General features: G+C 36.6%; 1 protein-coding gene across 3 annotated transcripts in view; it reads left to right on the plus strand.

Moving 5' to 3' along the window:
- The window catches only part of LOC123761096 (importin-13-like protein cdm), a 97,981-nt gene that overhangs the window by 67,821 nt on the left and 2,880 nt on the right, over nucleotides 1–27,280 (plus strand). For 2 of the 3 annotated variants that reach the window (XM_045747037.2, XM_045747039.2), the window contains exons 2-18: nucleotides 2,657–2,813; nucleotides 5,159–5,323; nucleotides 5,695–5,847; nucleotides 7,155–7,239; nucleotides 7,501–7,670; nucleotides 7,786–7,920; nucleotides 9,400–9,606; nucleotides 11,406–11,585; nucleotides 11,931–12,183; nucleotides 13,936–14,117; nucleotides 17,936–18,100; nucleotides 18,697–18,840; nucleotides 20,075–20,179; nucleotides 22,057–22,194; nucleotides 23,449–23,665; nucleotides 24,234–24,395; nucleotides 24,617–24,788. In XM_045747037.2, the coding sequence (XP_045602993.1) occupies nucleotides 2,657–2,813; nucleotides 5,159–5,323; nucleotides 5,695–5,847; nucleotides 7,155–7,239; nucleotides 7,501–7,670; nucleotides 7,786–7,920; nucleotides 9,400–9,606; nucleotides 11,406–11,585; nucleotides 11,931–12,183; nucleotides 13,936–14,117; nucleotides 17,936–18,100; nucleotides 18,697–18,840; nucleotides 20,075–20,179; nucleotides 22,057–22,194; nucleotides 23,449–23,665; nucleotides 24,234–24,395; nucleotides 24,617–24,788 (2,790 nt within the window). The remainder of the gene's footprint in view (nucleotides 1–2,656; nucleotides 2,814–5,158; nucleotides 5,324–5,694; nucleotides 5,848–7,154; nucleotides 7,240–7,500; nucleotides 7,671–7,785; nucleotides 7,921–9,399; nucleotides 9,607–11,405; nucleotides 11,586–11,930; nucleotides 12,184–13,935; nucleotides 14,118–17,935; nucleotides 18,101–18,696; nucleotides 18,841–20,074; nucleotides 20,180–22,056; nucleotides 22,195–23,448; nucleotides 23,666–24,233; nucleotides 24,396–24,616; nucleotides 24,789–27,280) is intronic. The other variant, XM_045747038.2, reaches the window with a different exon arrangement.

A 27,280-nucleotide genomic window follows, 5' to 3' on the forward strand; every position in this document is an offset into this window, starting at 1 on the left:
TTGAGACTGCATAATGGCTACCCACTGATCCCTTGGCCAGTTCATACTGATGGCAATTTTATTAAAATGTGCAAAGAAAACCTCAGGATCTTCCTCATTTAACTTGGGCAACTCTATATACTTATTCATCCTGATGGGATTATTATCACTATTTGTTGAAACATTACTAGTATTTCCATGCCCAGCTGCCATACGCTGTGATTCAAGCCTGAAGTTAGTGTTAGCCATTTGTTGTTGAATCTCTAATTGCCTAGTTTGTTCCTCGGCTTGTTGCTTCTTTGTGGCTTCAAGTTGCAACTCAATTAAACCTCTCTGGTTTTGTGCCGCAATTTCTAAACGCCTAGTCTCCAGCTCCCTTTGCTGAGCTTCAGCTTCTAATATTTGCTGTTGCTGCTGAGCTTCAATCTCTCTTTGACGAGCTTCAGCCTCTAATATTTTCTGTTCTTTTTGAGCTTCAAGCTCTAATTGGCGAGCTTCTAACTCAAGACGCTTTAACGTCATCTGATCACTCGACTCCTCTCTTAACTCCTCTAGAATTTCGTCATCTAAATCCCCATTCTCAACAAAATGCGTCACAATGACTTTCAATATTTGGGCTTTAACCATTCTATTGCTGGCGGTCAAATCCAAATGATTTGCCATTTGTATTAACTCAGTCTTTTTAAGGTTCTGAATCCCTTCAAAGTCTGGGTGAGCCACCAACGCTGCAACTTTCTCCTCCATCGTTACTAACACTTGGCACTTAATTCACAACAATAATTAAACACAATGGCACTGCACTACACTTCACTGTAAAATTGTCACCACACTGAAAATTCGCTTGGCCTCACTGCACAAACAAAATATATAGGATGACTTACCTCAAAATCGTGAAACGTTGTTACTTGACACACAGGAAGGCTTGCTTGGCACATGGAATAGTTCTTAAGAAACACACAGAGACACTTGACACTGGTACCTAGGAAGGCAAGGTTAGATTAGCATAGTTAAGTTAAGTGGGACAATATTTCCCGGCACAGGCCCCCATAACTCTTTGTTACCTATCGTACGTTACGGCTCGTGATCCTACAGCAGCCAACTTTAATAAGTCTAGGGATACGACACAACTGCTGTTCTCAATAGCGAATCCCCAGTATAACCCCTTGACAGGTAATGAGCATAAAATAGAATCTTCATAGGACTGAAGAATAAAGACTAAGATACATATATAATATTATATTAAATAAATCTCAAAAGCAAACAGATGATTATATGGTCACAATATATATCACATTAAAAATATCACTGTACTTCCAGACATTAAATTAATAATATATAAGTATGGCTATTATAGAACAAAAGAATGACTTATCTCCAAAATGTTGTTCTCTCCCTGGCTTCTGCTCAGCTACTAAACAAGATCACGCGAGAATCAAAACAGATTGCCTCGCCCCGCGAATAAATTGCCAAAGTTACAATTATTAATATTTCAACAATGGAGCACTACATTGTGACAAGAGTAATCTTAAACTAACTTAAGGAATAATTAGTACATATTGATATACACAAACAAAAGGTAATTATTCTTTACATAGTAATTAAAATATGCATACAGAATAGCATAATGGCATGCACACCCCAGCAACGGACGATCCCACGACAATTTGCCAGATACAGTTCACTCAATTATTATTTCACTGTTACCCACTTATGATCACATATAAATTATTAGTTCCCGTGGGAAAACTGATCACACAAAGAAATAAACAATCATTCCCACGATACGCTGGGCCTAACGCCAACACTGTAACATGAATGTGCATTTGTATAGAACATAAGTATAATAATATACATGCTTGTAATTTGCATACAATTATAAATGTACATATTAATATATTCACTTACGTATCTTATAAGGGTACGTAACAAGGAACATACCCACAATCCTTAGGTTAGGTAAAGATTTATCCTTTAAATAATTTTAAAATTATTCTTGTGAAAGAAACTTGTTTCCTGATGTGATGCAAATATCCAATATTCATAGTACTATAATATCATAAGGCGTTTCCTAATTTCTAACTTTTTCCTATTACAGTAGCTACACTTTTACTAATTTGATTAGGTTGGTTAGTATAGGCTTGTAGTGAGTTGGAAATAGGTTATCATATTACCTTGGTAGGCAAAGTCTGCTTACTGCTATAGTATTTTAAAAGTTCAGCTGGCTTAGTCAAAACTTAAAACAAATGTGTGTTTGTCGGCATTCCACAAAAAAAAAAAAATAGATCAGCCATGGAGTTTTTATAGTGGGATAATTTTAAATGCATGGTATCGATATTGCAGTGTAAAAACAATAAAAAAAATTAGGGAAAATAAAAAGTCGGAAAACACAAATGTTCCAAATCTTTTTCTTACTTTTAGATATTTTGTTCAATATACAGGTACCTATAGTATATTCAAAGAGTTCATTAATTTTTAGTTAAAAAAATTAGATGCAAGTTTTTATTTAAGGTGGCCAATGACTGGCAACCATCCAAGAGGGTATAGAAATCGTGTACTGTAGAGTACTGTACAGTATTTGAACTAAAAAAAAATAATGTTTATTAAGCATTGGTTTTATAGCAATAAATTAAATGAATGCTGTTTTTGTAGCAAATAAGCATTTTTTTCTCCGTCTTAGCAGTAAGATGGAGGTGTCAGCCGAGCAGGTGGAGCAGGCTGTGGTGGAGTTTTATCGGGATCCTGTGTCCAAGAGTGGACTTAATGCCTGGTTAATGCAAGCCCAACACTCTCGCCACTCCTGGACCTTTGCCTGGCCACTATTGGATCCAAGAAAGGTATGAGTAATGTACATTTCAATTGTTATTACTGTTCTAGTAACACTAAAATTACCGTACATTTTGTTAACTTTCACCATGGAAATTAATTTAGTGAAGGACACTAAAAAACTGAAAATATTTAACACATCTTTCAGTGAGCATGGAAAGTACTGTGCAGTACAATAATATGACACTCGGCAGTTGAAAAACTTGGTTACCTTCCTGTGACTAGGGATCGATTTAGTAGAGGGTAAGGAAGGATTGGATTTGCAACACCTCCACTTTGTCATTTATGGGTCATTCACCCTCTATTGCTCTTCTAGCTTTATGCACTGATCTTGTTATATCCTTCTCAAGAATAAAAACTACTAGTATCTTGAGAAATGATCTTGTCCTAGCTGTTAATAGGCCAGGGAGCTTAGTGGGAGTATATCTCAATCCTCCATAATGTAACTGCTCGCTACAACACACACAAACCCTTGAAATCCCTCAAAACTCTTAAAGTGACGCTGGGGAGACTTTGATAATTTTGTTAGGTTTAAAGCGAGTTGCCAAGACTTGCTGTAAACCTAACGAGACAACCCAACGAACCTTGCCATCACCAGATGAAACATCTAGCATATACCAGAGCCAGGGAAGGGAGGCCAGTGTGTAATATGCCTATCACTTGAGACCACCCAGTTATGGCAGAAACCTATTGCTCAGATAAGTTGAATGTGATTTTCCTTATGCTGATGAGCTGGGTTCAGGCTTGGCACAAGGTGTATTTTACGATTCACTTTACAGACTTCGTGCTTACATAGCATGCGTCTGTTTATACCAGTCTGCTTTTAATTTATTTCAGGGCATGCCTTTCCTTGATTTCTTGAGACTATTAGCACAACTCTGGTAGTTTGTCCTCCTTTTGCAATGGGTTTGCACTGTGGTGTGATTACACTATAGAGATTTGGCCTCCAGTTGAACCCTTTGCAGCAGTTTTATAAAGTATTTGCCCACTATTTCCACAACAGTTTGGTTGGGTGGCCATGTGCTGAACCCAGTATACCAAGCTTAAGTTATTTTTACCACTGTGTGTCGTATGTTTAGAGCTTTGGTGAAGACTAGCTGACTATACTTCTTGTGTGGCCATCCTTCTAACCTGGATTGTACCTGAAGTTGACCATTTAATATTGAGAATTGGCGAACACCGTAGCAGGCCTGTCAGCCTGTAGTAGGTGGTCCCAGGCATCCGGAAGGTTTGTTTACCTAATATTTTAACCATATGAGGTTTTGGATAACTAGTTTACATCCTGAATTTTGTGGCATGCAATTTTCTGTGACGTCTATTTTTGTCTCTGGTCATCTTTCTTCTGACATGTCTTTTGTTGACTCCAAGGTTTTCTTTATACCATGAAAGAATAATGGGAGTTGTATGTGGTCTTTGATTTTGGTGACTCCTGAAGCAGCTGCCCGTTTGTGGGCTTATGCCTTGTGGTTAGGTTTTTGGCAGTACCCATCTTTAGCAGGCAGGGATGGGGACTGAGCACTAAAATATTGAGATTCTTTAAGCCTTGCCACTTGCCCACCTGTTGCTTTGTTCAGGATGGTCGTCCTGGTCAAAGGGTATTTCCGAGAATTGTTTGTCTTGTTTCTTTGTTATTTAAGTCACGGTGAAAGAAAGCTCACTCAGATTAAAGCCTAGTGCTGCAGAGTCTGCCGTTACTGCTTACAGCAGTCTTGGTGATTCCATTCATTGTTTTATTCAGGTGGGCTGTCCATATCCCAGTTTTTTCGGGATCATTTACCAGTTTTCTCAGTTGGCTGTGTCTTGATGTATTCCCTGTGTACAGTATAACCAATCCTGCATCCTACCCTAACCCATCAATGTATGGGTGGCATTCACTTGTGCAGATGTTGACAAAAATAGTAGCATTTAAAGTAAAGGGCCTGTATTATGGAATACAAGTTTGGATTCACTGATGGCAAATCCTGCCTGGTGAACCTGATAGAATTCTGGAAAAGGTTGACAGAAATTGGGCAGAACAGGGAAGGTTGGGTACACCACATATTTTTGAACTGTCACCAACCCATACCAGCAACCCATTAACATGACCAACTAATTTCCATTATAGATTTCTCCATCTGCATGTTCATATTGCACAAAACATTTACACTATACAGTAAATACAGTTTAAAACTAAATGTTTCACCGAGTTTCATAGCTGTATTTTTAAGAATGCTGTATGTGGTACAGTATTTCCTAATATTTGTAATACAAGATATACCTGGCATTAGGTACGTTTCCATATTGTTTTTGAATGGCATAAATACAAACAATTATACTGTATAAATTTTGTGTTGTTGATTGCAATATCTTTTTTCAGCCTGAAGAAGTGCAGTTTTTTGCTGGGAACACTGTATATATGAAGGTGTCAAGATACTGGCATGAAGTTCTAAAAGAAGATTATGAACCGCTTAAAATAAAGATTTTAAACCTTATTGCACAATATAGTAATTCTAAAGTGATCCTCAATAGACTAGTTAAATCTGTAAGCATGATGACTACTGTATATGTTTATCTTTGATTGATAAAATAATGAAAAACTGAATAATAATAATGCTGAAACAATCCCCAAAGTGTAGTGTACAATCTATAGATATACAGGGTGTCCACATGGAAACTACTGTATTAAGCTTTAAATTAAAGCATTGTCTATGAATACAATATACATTTATTGTGCATAGTGGAGATTTGTTTGTTTTTAATTTAAATAAGTGTTAATTTAGGATGTTAATTTACCCTGAATTCTGTGCATAATGCTGTGGTTTTATGCTATATACCATGTGGTATACACCCTGTATGTATTTTTTGCCAAATATTTACTGTAGTAGGGTAAGTGAAATGTATCTACCATTTCAGTTAGGAGCGTATGTTATCCACACAATTCAATCGGATTGGACGACGGCCATACAAGATATTATAACCATGTTTGACCCAGGAACAGTATCGGGCATAGAACCATCTACAGCACTAAATCTGTTGTTTAGTATACTTACTGTGATACCTGAGGAAGTGAGTATTACATACTGGTTGTATTATTTAATATAAATACTTCACCTAGGTCTTGATTTGGTTTAGACGTGGCTCATAATTACAAATATATCGGGATAGTAAATGAAGTGGTTTAAAGTTGCATGGAAAGTTCAGGGCAGTTACACTGGTATTACCACACACACACCTTGGTTAGCAATAAATGGATGATTGTTTAGGATGCATTACAGTACCAGCTATGCACTCCTCTAAGAAATAACTTTCCTGCTGCTTCTAATAGTAAGAATTGATGATCACACGACTTAATAATGGTCCAGGCGGACTGAAACGTCGTTGTTTCTCTTTCCGATGTGTGATTTGGTCATCATGTATATTTTCAGCCACGTTATTCAGCCATCATATCTTCTGCATGCTGACTAGTATATGCATATACTAGTCAGCACATTATATACATATAATGTACTGTAGATACATATAGACTATAATTAGGAGGCAGGGCCCTAGAACTTTGCTCCATCCAAACTCGATGCTTAACCATGCCCCAACAATACCAAACCACCACCACCACCACCCACCAACTATACACCCAACTACACCTATACCTCACTCGTACTACTACACATACACACACACACACACACACACCTAGTCACCCTCATATACAGTATATACATACTCGACCACCCACACTCTGTCACACCAGCATTTAGATACTGCATTCAACTTGTACAAGCAAATTAAAAAAAAATCTCCCAGAACTAGGGCACATTGCTGCCTAGCTTGCAGTTGTCCTATCCTCGGGGAAGAGTTGTTACAGGCTTTAATGTGGAAAACTGATTTGCGTTGTTTTAGATCACACTGGTATGTGTACCCTAGTTTTAAACCCCTTATAGAGAGTATGGGAATGTCTTCTTTGATTGCCCATATTTGATTTTCCTGTTTTGATTAATTTAACTTGATCTGCATTTCATTTTGAGTTCGGTCTATATCATCTTTATCCCATATCTTGCTGTCAAGGGCAGGGGTTGCACTAGCCTAGAGATAAATGGCGATACTATAATAAAAAAAAAGTTTCTTTATAAACTCCAAAATGCTCATTTGTCGTTCGCCATCCTGTACTGTTTAGCATCGTGGATAAATGGTCACCACCACTCTCCAGGAGACATCCATAGCTGCTCCTTGCCACTTCATAAGACAAGTTGTACTCTGATGCTTGTGAATAGTCATGTAAAAAAAAAAAATTTCACTGCTATTCATCATTTAATGTGTGTGTGTTAATCTAATGATTAAACATGTGTCTACAGGATGTTTTCCTTTTTTTACCACAGCTTGAATCTATGCAAGAAGCCATGAGTATAAACAGTAAAGACAAACAGATCATAACGGGTTCCATCAGAAATAGTCATCAGTCGGGTAAGAGTGTGACATTGGTAGATCTCTTTTCTTTTGTATTGATATTTAAAAATATGAAAATTAAGAGCTGGCCTATAGGAGTATGTATGGCAGGCTCTGTTTGCACTAGTGCTGAAAATATTGAAGTGTATTTGTAAGTGTCGATATTATTACCGTATTTCCATCAGTAGAGTATTGTTGTTACTTGGATGTTATTACATAAGATATGTAGAGAATGATTTGTCTGAATTATGTACTTTCAACACTTGTTTTTTGTTTTAGTCTTGAGCCTGATCTCCCAAGTGATGCAGGCTGGACAGGTTAGCAATGTGATTAAGGAGGTGGTACTCAAGACTTTAAATGCATGGCTCAAGCTCTCCCTTCCTCTCTCCGAAACAAGGGACCTACTAGTGGCTCTCATACCTTACTCCAATTATGCCCTTCTATGTGAAGTGAGTGATATTTGACACTGTCCAGCAATATGGTAATATATGGTTTGATATTCTAATATTCTAGGAATTCTAAATTACAGTATGTGCATGTTGTATAAATTGTTTAAAATTATAGCCTGTGATGGATGCCATACGGACAGCAGTGACGGACGTTGGTACTTACAACATTCCCAACACGGTGATGGATTTTGTTACGCAGATGCTTGGTCTAACTCCTGTATTGGAAGAAGCGCAACATGCTAATGATGAAGTAAGCATGAATCACCTGTGTGTGCATTTGTTTGATAAATTGTGTAAATGATAGATAATTTTGTTTTGTAGAATATTTTTTCCTCCCCCGTTTCTTTTATCCCGTTTTTCTTGTATATGGGAGTACAAAGTTCTTTCTGAATAGATGGAAAATTATAAAAAATACTTTCTAAAGCAACCTCTGAATGTTTACTTCTGCAACACTGTTTAGCATTTATTGCCGTGTCAGTCAACAAGACCCACTTCAGCTTCCTTCTCTGGAGGATGGTCATTTTTTTTTTATGATGATGAGCTGTTTGATGAGGCTAGCCTCTTGGTTTTCTGGCCCGAGGGTTTTGCCGTCCAGAAATCCCAGGGAGACTTTTCCTTTACCTTCTTAATTTTACTTTGATTTGCTTACAGGTAAATCTAGATTTTAGGATTCCAGACTTAATTTCCCAATTGGGCCCATATATTCTGTTCGTCTCGTGTTTCCTTTTTTAGTTCTAAGTTTGTGACCTTGTGGGAGGTTGGTCCCCAGTGGTTAAATGCTTGACATATTTGGGGGGGGGGGGGGAAGGGGGGTTTTCTTTGGCCTCATTTCACTTAGTCCTACTGTTTTTTATTGTCTCCAATGCTTAATTTTGGTCGGGCTATTTTATTTTATTTTTTTATTTTGTCGTTGGGGTTTTAGTTTGCTTGCTTCAGCATGGTACCTTTTCAAAAGAGGTGTATAGTTGAGCCCTATTCACACATGTATATTCTTTTTCTAGATTTATTTATACACAATTTATATTTAATGCATTGATATACATTTAAACTTTTAATTTTAAGTTTAAACTTAAATTAAAGAATTTTTAAATGATATTTACGACCAAGAAATTTGTAGACATTAACAATGTCATTTACTCAACCATCGCCAAGTTTTAACCTAGTGATAATTTTGGCATCACAACCAATTCTTTAACCTTGATGTGGCACTGCATGGACTATCAAACTTGATAATGTGCAGTGGGTTATTGATGTATCATGGAGTGGACAGGTATGATGTGATCATTTAAAGTTGTAAAGGTGTTGAGCATTATTTATCGAGTTTAACTTGCTCGTACTATAGGCAGGACAGACTGCATTGGCGGCCAATGGATATTAAATAAACATAGCCATTAATTTGAAGTATATACGCAATTTTACTGTGGCATGTCGGTGTCGTACTGGTTGCTTCCTCTATACGGTACTTTACTAATCACGTAAAAGTAACGTGTCGGTTACTTTTTGTTTAACACGTTTAGATACATCAACATTTATGCAGCTACCCTACAATATGTGAGGGGGTTACACAGCTTCAATGTGCACATGTGCAAATTTCTTTTTATTTCATAACACACACATTGAGGAGATGTACTGTAATGTGGCATGGGACACAGAGGCTTCATCTGCCAGTGATTACTGCAGCATCTTGTTTCATTGGTAATAAAATAAATTTGCTTTTGTTTTTCCACAGAACACGGCATCGTTGGTGTACAGTCTTTTTACCTCGGTGGTTGAGTGTCATTCCCGGTTACTTCTACAATGTGCACTGCAAGCTGAGCACCAGGCAACAGTGGTGCAAGTGGTTGCTCTCCTCCTCCAGTGTGCAGCCACTCCTGGACAATACCCCACAGATGAGACTACCTCTAACATTCCTTTTGCTGTATGGTTTACCATTCAGGTTAGTTTATACAAGGACTCTCTCTTTTTCTTAATACCAGTCTTCTTAGAGTACACCTGGTACACTCTATTGCAGAGTAATGTTTATTTTACATATTCCAACTAAGAAGAGAATTAAATAATTTTCAAATTCTATTTTCTACGAGTTAGTCGTGTTAAAAAAAAATACATGCTACATTGCCATAGTGATGTTAAGCTGCACAGTTGTACTGGCCTAAGAGTTTGCATATTCATTAGGGCTTAACATATCCACACTGGTCAGCTGAAGAGACTTCACTTTGTCTTTCATGCTTCATTGATTTTTGGCTCTAGCATTTGGCATTTGTGCACCATACAACATTTGAAAACTGATGTCATTCTGTGCATTATAGTTGTACGTTTTCTTTTCATACTCTACGAAGTAAATTGGTATAACAATTATGTGCTTCATTATTGTACTACTGTATCACAAAAGTAGGTTCTCCTTTAGTAAATGTTAGATGAACACTGGGGGAAGGCAATATCACCTTCCAAATGGATATTAGGGGTGGGAGAAGGGCTGAAACATCATCTGGCAAGGTTTTATTAAAATGCCTCTTTCATTGTACATACTGTAGTTCATGCAAAATACTGGTTATTCCTAATAACTTGGGGCCAGATTCAGGAAGCTGTTATGCATGCACTTGGGAACCTGTTCATCTTTTCTCAATCTTTGGCAGCTTTGTTTACAACTATTAAACGGTTAATGAGCCCCGAAGCACCAGGAGGCTGTTTATAACAATAACAATTGTTAAATGGTAAGTTTTCATGCTTGTAAATAAATGTAACCAAAGCCGTCAAAGATTGAGGAAAGGGACTCGCTCGAAACGCTTGCGTATTAGTGGCTTTAGGTATTATACGTACTAGCTCTATCTATAAATTCAACAGTTTGTAACTTGTCTACTGTGTATGTACTTTTACCTGAATAAATATTTTGAATTTTTTGAACACGTGCATAAGTACTTGCATTGCTGCTTCATGAATCTGGCCCCTGATCTTGGCCAGGCCCTGGGACTTGACACTTGGCTAGGTGCTGGGACTTGGTACTTGGCCGCGTGCCGGGTGGGGAACTTGGCCAAGTGGGTGCTTTCTCTGGCGAGACATTTCTCCTTCAGTAATATTGTTCTGGTTTAAATATTAGTTACCAAGGCTATGTTGTATCAATTTAAGTTATATTGGTATCTTTGTTTACTGAACATTGGGCTCACGGGTAGCATAATGTGTATTTAACATTCTATCTGTAAATTATTGGGAGATATGGCATGAATTGGAACCTCAGCTTGCCTATACTTCCATAAGACGTAACCGGAATTGCAATTGGCTTGAATAAAAGTGCAGGTTCAATCACTTGGATTGAACAGTAGTGATGGTCTCGCTTCTTGTAGGTGTGTGCTCAATTTCCAACTGTTCAAGTGTTTTGGCACCATTCCTTTCCTTTGTCCTATCCCAAGTCCTTATCCATTCCAAGTGCTATATAGTCATAATGGCTTAGCACTATCTCCTGATAACTACATTAAATAACTTAAATAAAAAATAAGTCGATTAGTAGATTGGTAATTAACAATGTAAATCTATTTCACACAAATAGTAATACAGGTCTCTGGTGTATTTTGCTTGTTTCCACTTTCACTCTACTCTATTAACCTTTTGAAAGGATAGTTTCCAAAATAATGGTCCAGCATTTCCAGTTTGGAAATACTGTTCGGTAATGTAATAGATAAGTCAGAGGTAGGATGTTTGAATTGCAACATTGCTCTTGTTCACAATTCTTTGTTTTCTCAGGATGATATTATGACCTTCGAGGGAGAGCAGCAGGCCGAACTGTTGACACTTTTCCAGCCTGTGTACCTGAAACTGGTGGACACTTTTATCCAAAAATCTTTATTGCCACCTGATAGTGCTCTAACTTCAGAAGAGAAGGAAATGTTTCGTTGTTACCGACAAGACATCTGTGATACTTACGTGAGTTTTTGTGATTTAGGATAGCGTTACATGTGAGGGGTGATCAATGTTATCCTGGGCTGAATATACATGTAATGTAGTTTAAACATTAGAGATGCTAAAACAAAATGAAGTACAGTATCTGAACACATGCTTGGTGCTTCATGACTCGGACTTGGCAGGTACTGCTATGATCTTTTTGTAGTGACTTTGTGTTAATCACTTGATATATTGCTGTTATTTTGGAATTTGAGATTACTGTGAATGTGTGAAGACTATTATATAAAACTAGTTACATTTAATATTACCATTAGCTGTATATACTTTATTATAAAATGTAATGTAATTATTTACATTTGGTTGCAGATGTATGCCTACTATGTATTAAGAGGAGACATGTTGAGCCACTTAGAAGTTCATCTTAAAGATGCTGTAGTGAAAATGCAGACTGATCCCAGTGATTGGAGATATTTGGAAGCTGTACTTCATGCGTATTCCTCGGTAGCCGAAACAGTTGCTGAGACCGACAACTTTTATGTACCACGATTTATTCAGAGCATACCTCAGATACCTTTTTCTGACAATATTCAACTAATATCTGTGGCATTAACAACACTAGGTTAGTAATACAACTATCTTTAATGGATTATTTTCATTATTTGATTTCCCACTTTCATGGCTGAAGTAAAGTTATAAAATAACATTGATCATTCATAAAAAAAATATTTTTAAAGAATCCACATTATTACAGGGAACCAGTGTACCACCCACTAGCAAATTGTCCATTGCAGCACCCTGCTGCTTCATTAAACTAGGTGTATAGTTATTTTCATGTCATTTACTAAACTCTTTCACAAACCATTAAAACCTGTACTGTACTTGTTTCTTACCCTTGTATATACTTTTTTTCTTGCTAGGTGATCGCCTTCCACGTAACAAAACTGTTTTGGTACATTCTTTGTCAGGAATTTTTTTCCAGCTTTTTGCATTGTCTCATTCCATGACATGTTCACTTTATCTATTCTCCTAGCAGGAGGTACACTTTATTTTCAGATTGTCTATTTCTACTCTGCATGCAATGGAATCTTGCTCGGCAAACTGTGGGGCCGTCTATTATCTCTCCTTAGCCGAGAGGTTGTCTAGAATACCAGAACCTCTTTTATTTTTCTAAAATTTTAATTTTTTCCTCTCCTAACCTCTCATTCTCTCCTTTTTGTCCCTCTTCTCTTCTGCCCTCCTTCCCTCCTGCTGCTTTTCATGATTTGGATAAATTGTTAAATTTTAATTAAAATTTTGATGGGAAATGGCCATCACGCATTTACAGATATCAACCGGTATAAAATTTATATGGTCGTGTTCGTGTATAAAAAGTACTGTATCCTCAAAAGTTTAAGAAGACTTTGTGAAATAGTTTTATTCATGCAATTGTTATCATAACCGTTAACCACTTTCATGGGATGAGGGGAGGGGGGCCCTCCCCATCCCATGAAAGTGGGAAAGTTTCTTAATCAGCTAGAAAAAAAATGAATATAGTAAAGTCATGATAATGAAAAGTAAAAAAAAAATATTAAGCCAACGTGTCCATTTGTTATATTATTCATATAGTATGTACTGTACTGTTTATGTTGGTATGTCATCACAGTTAAGCAAACATCTCCATGCTACAGGAGTCATCCTCGGTAGCACCCACTGCTGCTTTAACCTTCTGTGATTAATGTTTAATTTATTATAAATAATATTAACACTTATGCATTCTGATGATTCAAATTCAAATTTTTATTCGGGTAAAAGTACATACATAGATGAGTTACGAACATAATGGTGGATTTATAGATAGAGCTAGTACATACAATACCTAAAGCCACTAATACGCATAGCATTTCGGGCATTGATGCTAAAACGCATTATCAATACTTCGACAGTAAACGTTTTGATGATGCTAAAACGTGTCGTCCAATTGCTCTTCATAAACATACATATATTAATCGCTGTTGCACATAATCAATTAGAAACATACTTTTGTTTTTGCACCTGTTCTTTAGATAATTTACAAACCTTTTGACACCAAATTGTTATTACAGTACTTGACAAATAACTTAAAAAAAAAACGTAAAATGATTGTACTGTATTTTTTCAAATTCCTGAGCGCCCATGGCACCCAGACTGTTTATGGTTGGGAATGCATCGAGAAGCTGGACCACCGAAATGTTCAGATAGCATGGTGGCTTTTTTTTAACGAGGGAAGTTTATCCATACCCAACATTTGTGTTTGTAATGCATTATTTAAAAAAACTAAGCTCTACTGTAGACGTGAACATGGATTATGGCACTGTCATTATGCTGCTTAAATGGTATTATTTGACTCTTTCAGGTGCATACGCAGACTGGTTGAACTACCACCAAGACCACATGCACCATGTTATCCCACTAATGGTTGAAGGGTTAGTCAATGCTTCGCTGGTTGGAGCTGCGTCACAGGCCCTTCGTGACTTGACACTTGAGTGCCCCCTCACCATTTCCCCCTTTTCACAACCCATACTTAATAGTTGCCAAGTAAGTACAGTACTTAAGCTAATTTATCTTCATAAGTTTTAATATTTTATACCTAAAATCCAGTTGCTTGCATATTGTTTACATGTAGACTACTGTACACAAGAGCTAAATTCTGCATAGTAGTTCAATTCTAAGGTTAAACAGCTTATAGAAGGCACTGATCAAAATTAGTAAATACATTATGCAGAGTTGAGGTTGTATATAAAGTATTCATTTATTTACAGGTAGTTATTTAATTTTTGGTTCCAAAAGGGATTTAAAATTGAAATTGTTAAGCTTTATTTAAGGAAAAATATTAATGAATTTGGAAAACATTACTGTGCTAGAGGATTGGAAAAATGCTACAATTGCATTACGATGACCATTCCCTACTTCATATATTGTTAACTTTAATATCTGGGTAACTTGGCCAAATTACAATTGAACTCGACTGATTCATATCTAATGTATGAATCTTGATAGTTGGGTTACTGAATGACATGTGGTGGCCTATGTTTGCAAATGTGCAAATATTGTACACACACACACTGCATTAACCCTTAAATTGCGCAAAACCTCGTATGATGTGTGACATTGAACTCGGTTTTTAAATTTTCTGAAACACTTTTAAAATGTTTTGTGAATAATCTGCTAAGCAAATGCTCCAACTTTATCTAAATGATACCAGTGTAACTTGAAAAACAAGAAAATAAAAAAAATTTATAAAATTGAGTATTGAAAACTTCAGATTTTGAAATCAGCTGCAAAAATATAAAAATATCACCAACTGTTCATTTGGTGTTATGCTCCGAGTAGCATATGATCCTCATTTTCATATAATTAGAATATAGGTTTTCAGTATAGTTTACTGTAAAAAAATTTTTTGTGAATATGGCATTTGAAATATATGCAAATTTAGACAACAAAAATTTATAACTGCAAACGTTTAGAGTTTATGAAAAATCAATTCTATAGGGATTGTAGAACAGACAGCTGTGCACACTATATGTGAAAATAGTGAGAATCGGTCAGAAATTAGGTTTTTTGGATACTGAAGTAAGTCGAAATTCTAGTTATAGATATAATTGAAGTTGAAGTTATTGACAATGAATAAGGCAGTTATAATTCATGAATTTACTTGTACAGGCATACCTCAGAATAAGAGTTTAATCCGTTCCTGGAGACGCCTCGCCTTCCGAAAACTCGCATTCCGAAGTTAATTTCCCCATAAGAAATAAAGGGAAATGAATTAATCCGTTCCTGACTACCCCAAAAACCCCACATCAAACTAAATTTTTATACCTAATTTACCTAATTCATCTAAATAAACCTACAAAACTGTGTTCCAGTTATTACTTACCTTGCTGTCGAGTGCTGTAGGCGTATGGAAGATGGTGAGGAGGGGGGAGGAGGAGAGGAGTTACTGTTTGGAAGGGGAGTCCCCTTCCATAATCACATCACATAACCCCATGCCTTGTAACACTATGGATACCACTTCTCTTTCTAAATTTTTCAAACCAGCCCCTGCTTGCCTTAAACTCTTTCTTATCTGCATCACTCGTTGCAGGGGTATTCTTTAGAAGGTCTTCGTGCAACACCCTGGCTTTCTCACAAATAATGGCCTCCGAAACACTATCACCCCTCAACTCCTTGTCGTGTATCCAAATTAATAACAACTTTTCCACTTCTTCAAGTATTTGTGGTCTTTGTGCCGTTAATGTTCTTACTCCTTTTGCCACTTTAGCACCCATAATCTTATTTTTCTTCCTAAGTATAGTGCATATTGTTGATGTGGCTTTGTTGTACTGCCTACAAAGTTCAACACGTGTACCGTTCTCATGCTTCCGAATGATCTCTTGTTTCTCCTCTATTGTCATCCTCACAGGAGCTTTCTGGCCTTTATCCTTACCACTGGCTTTCTTGGGACCCATGGTGAGATATATAATAACAAATTGTATAGACAAATCACCAAAAATCCAACAAAACACTGAAAATCCGCGAGAAGAATTGATGTGGGGGTAGTCACTGAGCGCCAGACAATAATAAACTGAGGGGCGGCGGGGCAGAGGGGCGACGAACGCGCTAGGTCGGCTGTACGCGTATCAACAAACTCGCGTCCAAACTCGCCTCCCGAAGTAACCCTCGCCTTCTGAGACAAATTTTTGGAGTAAATACACCTCGCCTTCCGAAAACCTCGCATACAGGGACAATCGCATTCCGAGGTACCACTGTATGTTGAAATAAACATTGTTTGGCATTCGTACTCAAATATGTGAAAGTTGTAGGTCACTATGTGTTGAAATGAAGTCAAGAAAAAATAACCCCCTTAAAAAAACAAAATATAGGGTTAATTATAATTAATGATTCAGGGAATATATTTAGGGTATACTTTATATAAGTAAAAAAGCCCTAATCTGGTCCCTAATCATCAAAACAACGTAAAGAAACGAGGAAAATACTGTAGTTTGAAATCTGAAAAAATCGGCCAAAACAAATTCAAAGTCCCAAGTTCTGAGAGTTGACTGATTTGTGTGTTGACCAACTTAATTCTGTCTTCACATAGTTAGGTACGGGTATGCATTTCTCTAGGATGTAAATGTTACAACAAATTCAAAAATGATAAAGGGGGAAAAAAAAAAAAAAAAAAAAAAAAAAAAATCCTGCCCCCTGCCCCAAATTTTTTTTGGGACATTGTTGAAAGTAACTGATGATAACATTGTATTTGTATGATATATAACAAAATAGAGCATAATAACATACTTATTATTATATGTTATGTATTACTCAAAATACTATAAAGGCACCAGCTGTATATCCACTTTTTACTATTATTCTTCTTTTATGCGTTGGACAGGTGCAGGCATCTCTTTATTATTGCATTATCCATCAATTCCAGTTAATAGCTGTTCTCCTTATCAACAAAATGTTTTTTTTTTTTTTTAAATATTCATCTAAAATAAATTTCTGAAAATATTTTGATGAAAATTTGATGCTGAAGCCAATAAGTTGAAGATTTGTTTACCATTTTTAAGTAATTTTTACATACAGTAATTCAAATATTTTTTGAATTATACCCCCCTTATGCTGAACAGTTGAAGGGTTAAGTGAGGAGGAGGAAACTACAAGTCAAACTGCAATCCAATTTCCTCACAGCAAACGTGTAAAGATATTATCTTTAGCCTTCACCATATCATAACGAATAGGTTTGCAAACTTTATGTATTTAGCACAGATGACAATTCTAGGAATGCCAGATTCAGCTTCATTTATAGGCTGAACTTTTTGTTCAAAATTCATCACAGCATGTTTTCTCCTGACATCACCAATAGTTTAAGCCCTGAACTACAGACTTCATGTATTGCCTAATGCCATAGTGGTAGAATGTTAGTTGTTCACATATATAAAATGGTGAAAGGCAGAGATCTTTGATGGCTGCAACTTGGTGGCCGGCTGTCAAACTACATAGGCAGATAAGGAGTCACAATAATATGTCTCAAGATATAATGACCAAACCACATATCAGAAGAAGAAACGACTACGTTTCGGTTCGTCCTGGACCGTAGACGTCCAGGACATTTTGGACCGCTGTGGACCACATAATTTGATAATGGTCCAGGATGGATCGAAATGTCGTCGTTTCTTCATCTTCTGATGTGTGGTTTGGTCATCAAACCACATAGGCCTTTCTTGGTTGGAGGATGGTGGTGGAGCTGGTTGTATGCCTGGTCAGATTCACACATGTGTAGTTGGAATAATCGGGCATTTGAAAGTTGAACTAAAGGTTCTACAAATGTATACAAAAAAAATGACTAGTACCATAATTTTACAACTTATTTGCAGAGAGCCTTGGAACAGAGTCGGCTGGACAGTGCAGAAACTGAGCGTATCATGACTATAATAAGCCGTGTGCTCTCCGTGGGCAAGGACCAGCCGACTATCATGACCTACCTCAATGCCACCCTCACCCCATATATTTCTCGTCTTAGTCACCTTAAGGATCTCATGGTGAGTGATCATGTTTACCAAACTTAGGGGATGTACGACTCATTGCTCAGTATCGCCCTTTTCAATTTTTTTACCTTTGTAAATGAATAGGAAGTTTTGTGGTAAAAGATATTACCCCTACTGGTGGGTAATGCCTCATGACTTTGCTGTTTATTTTGTTCTTTTATTTATTTTCCCTCTGTTTTTGGGACAGTATCTACAAGATTCTTAGCATCAGTGTCAGGCTTGGTGTTATACATGGTCATAATACAGAGCCTTCTATTAAAATGAGCAGTGTAGCTTTCTGGTGGCCTCTTCTGATGATTTTGATGATTTTTTCTCTTCTGAAAATTTTTGTTTTTTTATCATCATGGGAACTTTGTCTTTGCTGTGAATTAACCCGGCCCTTTAAGTCAACATGGAAGATGCATTTACTTTATTGAATTTTGTTCCATTATTCTCAGCCTCATGGGACCTGAGGCTGGATATATAGAGTAACAACAACTATACATATAAATGAACAAATGCATATACCAGTTTACATATAATGTATACATATATAGAAACTATACAACAAAAATGAACATGCTATACATATAATTACATTTATTCTGCAGAGAAATGGCTTGTCCCGTGAGCAACATAATGAATTGGTTTCACTTCTCAAGTTATTATCTTGTCTGTCTAGACACCTAAACCTCAATAATTCGGCTGTGGAGGAAGATGATGATGAGGATGGAACTACACGAAGACATTCACAGGTAGATAAATCAAATGTTGCGTATTCTAAAACAAATGGTGTTGAATCGGTGAAACTTTTTTCTGAGTGGGCTTATCAAATTCAGTTGCTTATCAAATTCAGGGCCTCCTTCTCAAGACATTAAATTATCTACCAGTAGTGACAAGTATCTTTGCCACTTCAGTTAGGGAGGCGAGACAAAATTTAATCCACATCAAAGAGGGTTGCTTGCCAGATGAAAAGTGGAAATAAAAACAATGCATTTCCAAGCTTAATTGAAAAACACTAGGAACACTAGTTAAAAATCTATCAACTGCTTCTTTATTACCTTCACAGACCCCCAATGGGCTGGGGTAGCCAACTACAGTCACTTAACATATGTAGATAGCTTTGTCTTTAAGTGTGGACTGTAAAGATGGGGAAATGAAGACACCAAGCAGGCCTATAGGAAAAGTTTCATAAACACAGCACCCTGTTTCTCAACAAGGTCCCCCTTTAATTACTTACCAAGCCAACTACCCCAAAGACTTCCCAGACAGATGAGCTCCCAAGGGAAGTGGCTGAATAGGGTGACATTGCACTTAGGATTGCATCCAGAGCAGGTCATCAAATGAGCATACACACTTCAAGGAAGGCAAACGCCCAGATATAGATAAGGTATAGATAACAAGACCAGAAACTGGGGAGAATAACCCCCAGGCACTAATTTTAAGGATAAGTATGCACCTAGGAAACTGTGGGCCAGATATGGAGTGTTAGTATTTCAAGGGTGGTCCAGGGGGCTCAGTAGAGATCCTAGTACCAAAGAGAATAAGTATACAGGGGGCCTTAGCTCAGAAATAAGGTGTTGAGCATAATGAAATGCTTCTTTCTGGGCTGGCACTATTAATGGTCCCATTTGCAAGTTTTATTTGTTTTTCCCAAGCTTGCTTTGGGGGGGGGGGGGATGGCAAGGTTGAAAGTGTGGCACTAGAATTGGTGGCAGTTAACAATAAATTTGGAATGCTTACTGTATTTGGATTCTTTGTACAGTGGCATCCAAAGGATCAGGCTCAGAATGGAGTGTTTTGCTACACTAATACACCTAATTTTCCATTGGGGCTGCCCCTTAAAGTGAATTTCAAAATATAAATATAATTGTAAAGCATTAGTTTTAATATAGGAAAACAAAATTATTATACTGTAGTCATTTGATTTTAATTGACAAATGTGATGACGAGGGGGTATCCCTTTCTCTCTCCTTTATAAATTTTCAGGTGGTCAGTGGAGAGCCTCAGCCATTGCTACTCGTCTTGCAACAGCTAATGCCCCTCTTGTCTGAAATTGCGTCCAAGGCGAGAACAGACCAAGAAGTCATTGAGGTTAGTACTAAAGCAATACTGTATTTTCATAACTTTATCTGATAGTTGACCCCGAAGAAAGAAATGAGACAGGAAATTCCTAAAATATTTTCCTATTAATCAAAACATCTTCAGAAGGATCCTTCTGAAGGTAGGTAATTACCTAAGTGTAGTTACAGGATGAGAGCTACACTTGTGGTGTCCCATCTTCCCCTCACGCTTTGTCATGTAATGTTTTGAAACTACTGACGGATTTGGCCTCCACTATCTCGCCTAACTTGTTCCAATGGTCTACCACTGTTCGCAAAAGTGAGTTTTCTTATACTGTACAGGTATTTATTTGGCAGCTTTGTTTAGTTTAAATTTATGCCCTCTTGTTCTTGAAATTCCAGGTCTTGGGAATTCTTCCCTATCAATTTTATCGATGACCGTTACTATTTTGTACGTGGCGATCATATCGCCTCGTTTTCTTCTATCTTCTACTTTTGACATATTTAACACTTTTGTCCATTAGGGATGGAGATGACGTCCACAAATAACTGCGGGTGTTCCTTAGGGACGTAGGGGACATCCAAAATTAAAATATTTGTTAAAATTCAAGTTTTTATCTGATCTTTGAGACCGGTTTTAATGTGTGTGCCAACATCTTCCCATTCTATTGCAACTGAAGTGAAAATTTATGTGAGAAACTTGAAAAGAGTAAATACATTTGTGAGCAGGTGTTGAGTGTGCCAATGGGTTATCTTGAGGTTATCTTGATTTCGGGGCTTAGTGTCCCCGCGGCCCGGTCCTCGACCAGGCCTCCTTTTTGTTACACACCCTCCCAGAAAGCAGGCTGCAGCAGCTGTCTAACTCCCAGGTACCTATTTACTGCTAGGTAACAGGGGCATCAGGGTGAAAGAAACATTTTGCCCACTTGTCTCCGCCTCCACCGGGGCTCGAACCTGGGACCTCAGGACTATGAATCCGAAGCGCTGTCCACCCAGCTGTCAGGCAGGTGCTGGCTCGTGGATAATGCTTGGCTGACTTTCGGCTTTGTTGCAGGTGGGGATCTGTATGCGCGCTATATCCATAGCGCGCATACGAGCCAAAAGTGACGTTATTTTTAAGAGGACGGGTTGTCAATGATAGGTCAATAATTGAGGGGGCTCTTCCCTGCTGCCACTTTTGTAGATTGGAACTATGCCAGCCTTTGTGGGTGTATGTGGATGTGTGGGGTGGGTGTGGGGGTATGTGTGAGGGGGGGGATTCTTTTTGTTCTTTCCTCCCCAGTCTTTTGTGGGACACTGTTGAAGCTTTTGCAACACATCAGTTGGATTTTTTTTTTTTTTTCTACCACAGACGTGGCCACACATTTACAATGCTAACTAGCATATATACATTTTCTTCTGTCCTCCATGGACAGGGTGAAAAATTTGTCATACAGTTCAGAGATTTATTGAACAACCACAGAAGTAGTGCTTTTAAAATGTTAGGCTCAGCTACATACGTAAATACATAGATTTATGAATGCATTAATGTGAATTTATAATGGTGAAATGCAATTTTGATCTTAGAACCTGATCTCGCCCTGTATTAATCCTTATTTAATCTAACCCCTTTGTTGTCTAAGCCTCAACACAATTCACTTCATCGGTACTAAAAAGGAAAAGTGATTACGTGTATTAAAAGCAAAATTTCATGTAGGTTATTTTTGAGATCTTAGAAGAATTAGGTATGTGTGATATTAATGTTAATGTTTCATACCATTAACATATTATACATTGTTTTTATCCTCTTGGGTGGGGGTGGGGGATGAACACGAGGAACAATAGTAGACAAATAATACAACTTGTATGTAATTGAGATGGTTTGTGTTTTGTTGTATATACAGTATTACAATGGCTGTTTTGTTTCAGGCTCTCTGTAAACTACTGAAAAACAGCATAAGTACACTGGTAGATGACTGTGTAGCAATCTTGCCGGCAATCCTAGAAATTATACCTCAGCTCTATGAAGCATCCCTCAACCCAGCAATATTAGATTTAGTTAAACAGGTAAGAAGTATACGTGTTTATCTGGCACAGTATCTGTGCCAGATAAATGATTGGCTTTTATCAAGTGTGAATGATTGGCTTTGCTGGTGTGAGAAGTAGTGCTTAAAGCTAATCTTGCCCTCAAGATATATTCATGGAAGAAGTAAAAAGTTGTCATTGCAAAAGTTAGAATGTGGTGAAAAACCTTGATTGTAGCACTGTACAGTATAAAAGTAACGGATGAAGGCGAGTAAGATCTAGAGCCATAAACAAACTATGTTATGGGCAGAATTAATGGCAAAATAAGACTGAAAGTCAGTATTGATAAAAGTACACAAAGAAATCACACTAACATGATAAATATTGATGAGAAAATTAATTGGAGCAATGGGGCGACTTGAATTGGCGATAAAGGAACTCCCAGCCGTGCACCTTAACTGTGAACCTCGACTTGGTATAAGTTTTCAACCAGGGATTCCACTGAATCCACAGGAGGTCTTAGAGGCTTCTACTGAAGCCTGTCCAAGTTTTACATACAGTGTACAGTAACCCCAAGCACTTGGGTGCAATTAAAGTATCAAGTGTACACACTACCTGCAGATATTTCTTATTTCTCATTAATAAGGGTCTTGGATTGAACAAAACATTGTCAATTTCATACATGGGGGGGGGGGGGGCAGAGTTGGGGGTGTTTGTTTCAGCCACATTATTGTGACTTATTCTCTGCATTGACTAAAATATTAGATTATTACTTAAGAATTTGGCAAGTAATTGCCTGATAACATTAATATCATTCATTACAGTATTTTCCATTTTCATTGGGTAGAGAGGAATTGGCCCAAAAGAAATATGAAAGCAATATAGGAAAAGAATAAATGTATAGTGCTCAGAGATGCCCAATCCCTATCTACCAAGCTACATTACATAATACAAGATTACATAAAAAAAGCACTTTCATACCCAAATGCAACAAAAACAGCAACCCACTACAATACTTCATAAAATTATAGAGGGCTTCCTGTGTGTTTGTGTGTGTAAGCCTTCAAAACCTGTTTCTTTCTTGTATGATCTGGACAAATACCACTTTACCTCATGGAATTCTAAAATAATGATTCTGAGAAATACTTTGCTGGTAGTAGCAGATGCATTATTATTATTATTATTATTATTATTATTATTATTATTATTATTATTATTATTATTATTATGGGTTTAAACTGATATCTCAGTACTGTAGCCATACTAAAACAGATCTTTATTAATCATTTTGCACAGCTTGTTATTCTGTTCGGCCGGGAAGGTAACCAAGAAGCAAATATGGGAGTTTTGCTACGAATGGTAACATCGACTACTTTGAGTAGAGCCTCTGCGGATTTGTGGAATCACACTGATGCTGTCCATGGTTGCCTCACACTCCTGACTGCCACGTTCAAAAAGACTCCACACCTCACAACAGCTAACCATAATCATTTAGCACCACTGTTTCATCTTGGTAAGTTTATAGATTTTGATTAAAGTTTCCTGCACTTGTGGTACCCATGCTATATCCATAGAACACCTTCATTTGTGTTAAAAAGATTCAAACCTTATATATAGTAGTGAAAGAAAGATGTATTGTATAGTTATTGGGCCATGTAGCCTGTTGGTGACACATTTGATAAAATTTGAATACAATTTCTGGGACTCTTCTGTAACTCTTCTGTGCTAATTCACTGCCGCCATCCTGAAGCAGGGAGGCTCTTATGGATGTTAGTTATGTATTTTGTTTAGCATCTGTCAATATTTCTTGGAGGGGTTGAAGTGTTTTGAGGCTTTCTTTTAATGTTTTAGCACGTGATTTGCCTTGGCAATTTAATACTTTTTTTTTTCTCACACCCTCGTGTACTCTCTGTTGTATAGAGGGAAAGGATGGCGAGGATATCAAAGTGTGCTTGCTCCCAGTGGATAGTTTGACAGGTGCTTCACATGCTTAGTGTGGCTAGAAATTGTCAGCACATAAGCTGTAGAGAGCTACTGAGGCTTGAATGCAATACAATCTGTGCTTAATTTTTTTGTTGCAGGTGTAGAAGCCCTAAAATTACCTGAAGAAGGAACAGTTCGAAGTGCGGGTCATTTTCTAGCTGGGTTTATTAATTTTAGCAGAGACCCACAAGGAGGCTGTCTCCAGCCCGTTGTAGCCCACAATACGGAAACTCTCGTTAGAACACTTATGTTCTGTATATGTAAGTACATAGTTACAGTATCTTGATTCTTGAGGTTATCTTGATGATTTAGTTTGATTTATTCAATTCTGTCGTCAAGTAAATTCTACTCTGCTCAAATATGTGAAAGCATTTAAGAAAATATATCCATATAAAATGAAATACAGTACTGTACTTATGTTAGGTAACTATATTGCTTTAATGTTTAATGTTAAACAGAATATGGTTTAATTTTTCGTCAGGCAATTCACCCCGCCATAGCCTGAGTAGCTTCAGTGATGTCCTAAGTGCATTATGTAAAATGTATGGCGATGATCTTGCACGTACATTCAAGACTGTACAAGCAGATGAAGCGTTTTTGTTACCACGTGTCACAGCACACCAAAAAGCAGAGTTTGCCAAGAAGGTTTTAAAGTAAGTAAAGTAATTTTATATATATATATATATATATATATATATATATATATATATATATATATATATATATATATATATATATATATATATATATATATATATATATATATATATATATATATATATATATATATATATATATATATATATATATATATATATATATATATATATATATATATATATATATATATATATATATATATATATATATATATATATATATATATATATATATATATATATATATATATATATATATATATATATATATATATATATATATATATATATATATATATATATATATATATATATATATATATATATATATATATATATATATATATATATATATCTATATATCTATCTATATATCTATCTATCTATATATCTATCTATCTATCTATCTATCTATCTATCTATCTATCTATCTATCTATCTATCTATCTATCTCTATCTATATACACACACACACAGTATATATATATATATAAATTGGAACTGTACTCCGTTTAGTTTATCCAAGCTTTTGGATAATCTGGATATTTGAGTATTTTATTGTTTTTGAGTTAAATATTTTTAATTATTAGAGATTATTTAACATTGTGTAATTAAAATTACAGTGAAGCCTTCAACATTCAGACTTCTAAAATAAAATCTAAAGACAAATTTTGCTACCATATTTTGTAGTTGAATTTTAGATTTTGATCCAAATTTAATTTTCATGGTGAAGACCGAGTAATTTTTTGGCAGGTTGTATTTTTTTTTTTAAAGGTCTTCTGTTCTTGAGTTTTATAGCAAATATTATTTAAAAAATTACTTTTCAGTTAGAATAGTTATCCTTTGCTCGTATTTTTATTAGTTATAAATTTTGAGTAATAAAAATATACATCGAGAGATTATGAATTTTTGTGGCATCTATGGACCTACTGTTGAAGTATGTATTCACCTAGTTGTGCTTGCGGGGGTCGAGCTCTGGCTCTTTGGGCACCAGGCTTTTTCATTGTGTATTGATGTGTTATGAGCTTGTGTTACTCGAGCCTTTTAACTTTCTTGTCTCTATTTAACAGCGGTAATGCACAACCATCAAAAGAGACCCTCTTGTAGTGCACAAGAAAACATGATTTTCAAAATAATTTAATTTTCTTGATATTGCTAAAATGTTCTCTGAGCACAGGAAAGTAAACAAAAAAAAATATTGCATGCGACATAATTTTGCTGTGATGGAGCAAGGAAAGTTGAGTATTTATGGATGCCTAGTGAGTGGGCGCTTGTAGATGTTAGCCCCAGCGACCCCAAGGGGTAGCAGTTACTGCGAATATAATTTTTCATCATTATTTTAATTTCTGTTTTCTTTTTCTTTTCTTTTGTTGTAATATTATTCAATAGTGTGTTATTGCCTCTGCAATAACACACTAAATGCCTCTAAATTATACTATACACATCACTAAAAACTAGCCACAGAACTGCTATTATTATCACATTCCTTTCACTATATCCTGAGTATATAATAAATTTCCACGAAGTTGTATTGTACAGGACCTGAAGATGGTTTCACGATGTGAACGTGCACGAAACAATGGGAGTGTGTTGTGGCTGTGTGCCTCCTGCTGCGACCATCGTAACTAGCATTGTGTTTACTGATATCTGAATGTTGTACATAGTCTTCGTCACAGTCAGGATCATCACTGGCACTATCCAACCAAAATAATCGCCGTTACTTATTTTATTCATCACTATTATGTGGTGTTGTGCTGGTAGCCCCTGCTGCACAAGTCTACCTTGGTCGCTTCCCCAGTACCGAGACACACTCAGCCAGGAGAGATGCAGACGATTATTTCCTCTTCCCCCCCCCCCCCATATCCCTCCCATCAAGATAGCATCTGTTTACTGAAACTCTGAAACAGGATGTGAACCCCATGCACCCACTGGAGTTTTAAATCTTGCACTGTACCTAAAAATAATCCTTGTAGTGATGCGCAGTTGAAGGGTTGTATCATTCTTTGAAAGTTGAAACTTGTCACTCCTCTCCATAAAGAGAAGTAAGGTCACATCGAATAAGGATAAGATGCTTAATTACCAAGGCTAAAGCTGCAGAGATATTAGAGAGATTTTATTATGGCCGAGATGGGAAGTGGCCGTCAGACGAACATGGCATTGGGTTGGTACTTTTTCTGACAAAATATGAAGACAAACGGTAACATATCGTGTAGTTTTATTGTAAATGGCGAGGGTCATTTAAAAATATATAATAAGCCACCCTCTTACTTACAGTACATGCATTTTATTTAAAATTGGGAATACAGAAAAACTAATATTTACAAAGATAAACTGTACGTAAAATATGAGAGGAAACTGTGAACAGCACAACTATTTTAAATTTCGGGACTTGAACAAACCGGCAAAATGAGTGTTTACATTTATTTAAAAACATAGGAAATGGGGACATAATACAACATGGAATAAATATATCTACTCGCCAGATC

The sequence above is a fragment of the Procambarus clarkii genome, chromosome 41 (genome assembly GCF_040958095.1).
Source record: "Procambarus clarkii isolate CNS0578487 chromosome 41, FALCON_Pclarkii_2.0, whole genome shotgun sequence".
NCBI lineage: Eukaryota > Metazoa > Arthropoda > Malacostraca > Decapoda > Cambaridae > Procambarus > Procambarus clarkii.